Here is a 6,786-nt window from a genome sequence, read left to right as displayed (position 1 = left end):
AACCTATTTCTCTCTCCACTTTGCAGTGGGACCCTATGATTACTACGCTGCCGGGCTTGTACCTGGTGTCGGTGGGAATAGTGAAGCCCGTGGCGTGGCTCTGCGGATGGACAGGAAGCGTGGTGTGCTCTACAGGGATGCTCAGATTTATCAACCTGCTTTTCAGTGCTGGGAACTTCTATTTATTGTATTTACTTCTGTCCAAAATCCATCAAAAGAATAAGGTATGGTGAAAGTAGAATTAGTTTTATGCTCAGTGTATGTTTGTTTTGCTGTGAGTGAACTGTCCTCAGTTATATATAACTACAAGTACTACTACCAGTTTGGCCAAGGACGCACAGTCCTTTTATATATATATAAAAATATAAATATCTTTTTTTTAGTCCATCGGAGTGCAATCCTCTCTTGTGTGTAACTATAAGTAGTCCCATTGAAATAAAAGCTAAAGTTACTACGCATAAAAGACTTAATATCCAGAGGTCTGAATGCTCATCTGGTTGGAATTGCTTAAGACTTTCCAGGAAACTTCAGCCACTGAATCCTGAATGAAGCCCTGTAAGCTATTCTTTAGAAATCTGCCAGTATGTAGAACCAATATTTAGAACCAAAGAATAATTCAAGTTGTGAAGTGGAGAATGATTCAGGTTGGAAGGGATCTTAGAAGGTCCACCCTTCAGTCCAGAGCAGGCCAGCCCTGAGGTCAGATCAGGTTGCTCAGGTTTGGGGCCTGGCAAGCTCTCCAAGGATGCAGAGTGACTGCACAACCTCTCTGGACAGCCTGCTCCATGACTGACTGGCCTTACGGTGGAAAAGCTTTTCCTTACGTCCAGTCTGAACCTCTAATTTCAGTAATGCCTGTTGTCTCTTGACCTTCCACAGTGTTGAGGAGCCTGGCTCCTTCGCCTGGTGACATCCTCAGAGATATTGGTAGGCTGCTGTTCAGTCCTCCCAAGCCATCTACTTTCCAGACTGAACAAGGCCAGCTCCTCTCAGGGCATGTGTTTCAGCCCCCGGCCGTGTTGATGGCCCTCTGCCATTGCTCCACTTTACTAGTGCTTTTTTTTTTTGTATCACAGGGCACAAAATTGCACATGGTATTGTAAGTGCAGCCTAACAAATAAAGAGGGATAATCACTTCCCTTGATCTGCTGCTGTGCTCTTGTTGATGCAGTCCAGGAGGCTCTCGCTGTTCCATCCAGGGCATGCTGCCAGCTCATGTTCACTTCATTATCTGCCAAGACCCTCAGGTCCCTTTCCACAGAGCGGCAGATCCTCAGCCACTCTGTGTCCAGCCTGTATCATTGTAGGGATTTCTTCCTTTTCAGGTGCAGGAATTTACATTTGAAGTCATTGAATTTCATAATATTTCTGTTGCCCCATTCTATGTCACCGTGGTTGGCAGCTCTGCTCTTCAGCATGTTGCTTGGTCCCACGAGTTTAGTGTCATCTGCAGACTTCATGAGAGTGTACTCTTGCTGCCTTCAGGTCATTGATAAAGACGTTAAAAGAGGACAGGTCCCAGTATAGATTCCTGTGGTACTCTGGTTGTTACTCTCCTTAGGGTGTAGTGTGACCAGTTAAAAACCAGCCAGCCAGTTCTTAACTTTTACCACCCATCCAGTGGTAACAATTCAACTTGAATACAAGTATATTGTATATTTAAAGTGGTGGAGAATCCAACACTGTAGAGGGTAAATTATGATTAAAAGGTAGAATCGGTGATTAAGAGCCTATTTAAAAATCTTTCACCTTAGTCAAGTTCTTCAGTTTCACTTTTAACCATAAGAACATTTTTTCCTGTTCCCTGATAACTGAATGATTTCTTTAAGGAAAATTTCTTCTGATGTATTTTCTTACAGGAGATTCTTCATGTTTAAGCACATGATAAGATTATACAGAATTGGGTCAAATTCAATAAATTGTTTCCACTTTTGGAACACTTAATGTATGCTTTGAAGTGGAAATACAAATGTAAGAAAACATAAGGTTTTGTGTCAGTAGTCTAAGCATTAGAAACTGTAGTCGTATTGTTGGTTTTGAACTCAGCTTTTTCTCTATTCCTCTTTTCTGTAAGGTGGTGCCTGGCTGTTTCACCCCATGCTACATCATTCAGAAACATTATGCAACATTTTTTGGTGTTGGGAATTGCATTTCATCGTGTAGTGAGTGAGATAATTGGGAGGAGCTTTTAACCGCACGGTCTTGTACCGTCTGTGAAGTTTATTTTCTAACTCACAAATTATAATGATGTTAAACAATAAAAGCTGCACCAAAGATCAGAAACTTTGAACTGGGCACTCTGTGGACTGGGTTCAAAAGAGGCAAGAGTAAAAGCATGGAATGATGTGTTCTGCTGTCTCACAAGCAAACAGAATCTTGATGATCAGATTGCAGGGGCATAAAACATGTTGGTTTGCTGGTTTGTTGTTTTGTGTTTTTTTCCTGGCCCATTAGCTCTTTTATCTGAGGTATGAGAGCAATTACACTCCCACAATGATTTTAATGGCACAGATATGTGAACACCTGACATATGAAGGAAATTTTTGTTGGGTGCTTTTAACTCACCTGCAGTAATGTTCTGTACTAACACTGTGTAGTCCAACACTGCATTAACATAGCAGGAGGTTAACAAAAATACAGCCCGTGTGCTTCTGCAGTAATGGAACCAAAGAGCATAAGAGATACTATATTGTGTTAATGGAATTCTCAAGAATTGTACTCTTTATTTGGGGGTTGTTTGTTTTATGTTTTATTGGACATTGTTAACCGCATTTTTCTGCTTCTTCTCTAGGCTGTGTCTGGTTTCCAGAGAATCTTGTCTACATTAACACTTGCAATGTTTCCCACTCTTTACTTTTTTACATTCCTTTATTATACAGACCCAGGATCAGTATTTTTTACTCTTTTTGCTTATTTAATGTGCCTTTATGGTAACCATAAAACTTCAGCTCTCCTTGGATTTTGTGGCTTCATGTTTCGTCAGACAAATATCATGTGGACAGTTTTTTGTGCTGGAAATGTTGTTGCAGAGAAGCTAAATGAAGCCTGGAGGACAGAATTACAGAAAAAGAAAGATGAAAAGATTTCTTCCAGGAAAGGATCATTTTCAGATTTTATGAGAATATTGCAGTTTCTTATCAAATATCTCACATCACCTAAACACTTAGTTATGCTTACTGCTTTAACTTGGCCATACATCATATTAGTAACTGGGTTCTTTGCCTTTGTCTTCATCAATGGTGGAATAGTTGTTGGTGACAGAAGTAGCCACGAAGCCTGTTTGCACTTTCCTCAGCTGTTCTATTTTCTGTCCTTTACTGTCTTTTTTTCATTCCCTCATTTATTGACCCCTTCTAAAATCAGGAGATTCCTTCTGTCATTACGAAAGCACCCTGTGCAGTACAGCTTAATCACTGCCATCTCTTTATTCCTCATCTGGAAATTTACCTACGTTCATAAGTATTTACTAGCAGATAACAGACATTATACATTCTATGTCTGGAGAAAAGTCTTCCAAAGACACGAGCTTGTCAAATATGTATTGGTTCCAGTCTATATATATTCTTGCTGGAGTTTTGCTGATACACTAAAATCAAAATCAGTATTCTGGATCTTAACGTATTTTGTATGTTTATTAGCAGTCACAGTTCCTCAAAAATTGCTGGAATTTCGTTACTTTATTTTGCCATTCTTAATATACAGACTCAATATGCCGTTTCCATCTCTATATAGACAACTTCTGGAGTTGGCTTTTTATATTGCTGTGAATGCCGTAACTTTATATATTTTTCTAAACAAAACATTCCAATGGCCAAATAGTGATGAAATCCAAAGGTTTATGTGGTGATTTTATTTTATTTTTTATTTTTTTAATAGTTTCATGCTGTTAGGAAAAGCCAATTCTGTTTCAGGTCTGTGGACTCTGAAATGAAGTAATATGTTTTTCATTATGTAAAGACTTTTTTCGCCAGTTGGAATTGGGGAAGTAAGCTATTTGCTTATATTCTTGCAACTGAATGTGAGATCTGATATGTTGTAATGTGAAGGTATTCCATATATTGAATTTATGAGCTCCTGGAATTAAAAAATTCAATAGGAAGGGGAATTTGAGTACACCTTTCTGTAATTTACGTGAAATAAGAGAGATGTTTACGGTGATTTTTCATTATAATAAAGTACTATATAACATTCTCTTGAGAATATGACAATTTGTAAGTATGTTTCAGAGGTTTCTCTTTAAAACAAAGTATTTCAGTGTTTAACATTTTTGTCACCTCTGGGTGCATATTTACTGCTTGGATAAGGCTATTTCCATCTAGACTTGCTGGCAGCCAAGGCATAAACCACTACTAAAGTATAATGTTTTCAAAACCTCCTACATGCCACTGAATTGTCATGATTTTTTTTTGTCGATAAATGCTTACATGAGTTTTGCAAACAGAATGTAGGCTCTTAAATCATTAAAGCATTTTGAAAATTTTATTTCAAACTGATATTTAGAAAACACGGTGGAGGCTGCATGCATGTACCCTCTTTGGGGGAATAAATGTTATTGTACAACAAAAGATAAATTGCAGTTGATAATGTGACCTGTTAGGAGGGAAGTAATTTATATATGTGAGAATGAAGTATGTCAGTAGAATGCAGTCTAATGAATGCCCTTTTAAATAATCAGGCTTTCATGTCCTGAGGTTCCGTGTTCACAGGTTTGTACTGATGTAGGATATGAGTTCACTCCCCAGCTGAACAGAGCGTTTCTAAGATCTTTGACATGTAATCTTAAAGAAATACTAATGGCATTACTGAATTGTTCTTTTAAATGTTTTTCCTGTGTATACAGATCTAATGGAACTAGGGAGTATATATTTTGTATTACAGAGGTAAAATACAATGTGTCTATATATATATTTTTAAAAGCATCTAGTGTATTATCTTGAGAATAAAAGAAGGCTGTAATGGTTCCTGGCAGTAAATGACTTTAATTAGGCTCAAAAATATTTGATTGCTTAAAGTTAACTATTAAGGTGTTTTATAAATATAACTAAACCATGTGTCAGGGAAGGGGATCCAAAACTTCACATGCTGTGCAGCATTTTTAAGTTCTTTCTTGTTCTGCATTGAAAAGACTGCTGACAAATCCATGCAAACATATCACTATTGCCACGCCAGTAACTCTGAAATGGAATTATTTCTCAAAAGGTCAGTACTGTGGAGTTGTTTACTCACATTAGTACTGTCATGGGGTTTTTTTTCTTTTCTTCATGCCCATCAGTGTCCCGGCTCTGATTCCTTCCCTGTACTAACACTATGAAGAGCATGGTTAAGTCAGATTCTCCTGTCCAATGTCTTTGCAGCCGTGTTTCTTCTCAGGAAACCTTAAAACCACTCTTCAATGAGTAGGTTTATTTGTATTGAATTTAAGACGTTTGCTTCTTGGTCACTGTTTGCTTCTTGGCCTGTAGCAAGATTGTTAATTTTTTGATAATGTGTGTACCATAGGGAGAGCCATTTTTGATAGCTCCCTATTTGATTCATCAAGTTAAAGGGACAAGAGAAACCTGAAATGGGACACTTTCTGAGGACCCAGCATGGTTCTTGCAGAGTCCAGAATATTGTCTTGTGTTGTAACTTAAGTATGACAGTTTTGGGAGGGGAAGTCTTGTGTGCCTTCTGCTTCCAATTTTGGTTTTATATGCCATGGCAGGAAAAGCGTAAAAAGGTAGAGAGCCTGTGCATTTTTCGGTACAACTTCATCTGTGTCCTGAAATATTAGTACTGAGTGAATTGGAATGATGGAAGGGGTGGGAGTCTGGTTAGAATTGTGAATTGTCTTCTAGATCTGTTTTCTTTCTTGGGTTTGTGAAGGGGAGGAGATGTTCATACACTTGACAAGATTTTAAAATTCCTGTGCTTACATAGTCCATAGGTGTTTTGTTTTGTCCAGCATGTTTTTTGATACTGGTATCTGAATGCCTTCAGTTATTAACACTGTTATGAGACAGTATTTATACTTTCTCCTTACTCTTAACAGAGATAGCAGCCATATTTCAAGTGGAAAGAAATGAGTTTAAATATGTAAAACTTTTAATGCATTTATTTTGTAAAGAAAAACAAATACAAAAAGCTCCCAAATTTAAAGCACAATGCCTTTCTAGTCAACTCCACATCACAAGATGCTAGAACAATTACATGTGGAGAGATGTCTGTGAACTATTGGGGTTTTTTTTGATCAATATTAGAAGATGCCATAATATTTTATCATGGGATTTATATATTTTGATTTAGGAGTACAATTATTCTCAGTGTATTATAAAAGCTAATTTAAAAGCAAGCTGAGTTGCTATAAGCTTAAATTAAAGTGGAAAGTCTATGGATTACTAAAACATGAAAGGAGAATTTATTTTTAGAGTAAAGGTATGTTTTCACTTTTGGTGATGAACCACAGCACTTTGCAGGAAATATTCAATGTTAGCTTGATTCAGTCTCAGAAATCAAGATGGTTGTAATTATATCATTATTAGTCATAAAGAAAGGGCTCCTAATTCCATCAACATCTCTTAGAAACTTGAGAAATATCAGTAGCAGTGTTTAAAACTAGGTGTAAGAATTAGTTAAACATCTTTTAAAATGTTAGAGCAAGTTTCATAGATATTAGGGAGAAATTCTTCCCTGTGAGGGTGCTGAGGCGCTGGCACAGGGTGCCGAGAGAAGTTGTGGCTGCCCCGTCCCTGGCAGTGTTCAAGGCCAGGTTGGACGGGCTTGGAGCAACCTGTTCTAGTGGAAGGT

At 37.7% G+C, this 6,786-nt stretch overlaps 1 protein-coding gene across 1 annotated transcript; it reads left to right on the top strand.

Annotated features, from left to right (window-relative positions):
* Positions 1 to 14: 14 nt before the first annotated feature.
* On the top strand, positions 15 to 3,847 carry LOC104406520 (putative Dol-P-Glc:Glc(2)Man(9)GlcNAc(2)-PP-Dol alpha-1,2-glucosyltransferase; the record flags this gene model as incomplete). Its single annotated transcript, XM_010015515.1, has 2 exons — positions 15 to 224; positions 2,792 to 3,847. Coding segments are annotated over 2 exons (1,266 nt in total), but the record flags the coding sequence as incomplete, so codon positions are not given.
* Between the last annotated feature and the right edge of the window lie 2,939 nt (positions 3,848 to 6,786).

The sequence above is a fragment of the Nestor notabilis genome, unplaced genomic scaffold (assembly GCF_000696875.1).
Source record: "Nestor notabilis isolate BGI_N333 unplaced genomic scaffold, ASM69687v1 scaffold12405, whole genome shotgun sequence".
Classification (NCBI taxonomy): Eukaryota; Metazoa; Chordata; class Aves; order Psittaciformes; family Psittacidae; genus Nestor; species Nestor notabilis.
This window is presented reverse-complemented; position numbering and strand designations above follow the sequence as displayed.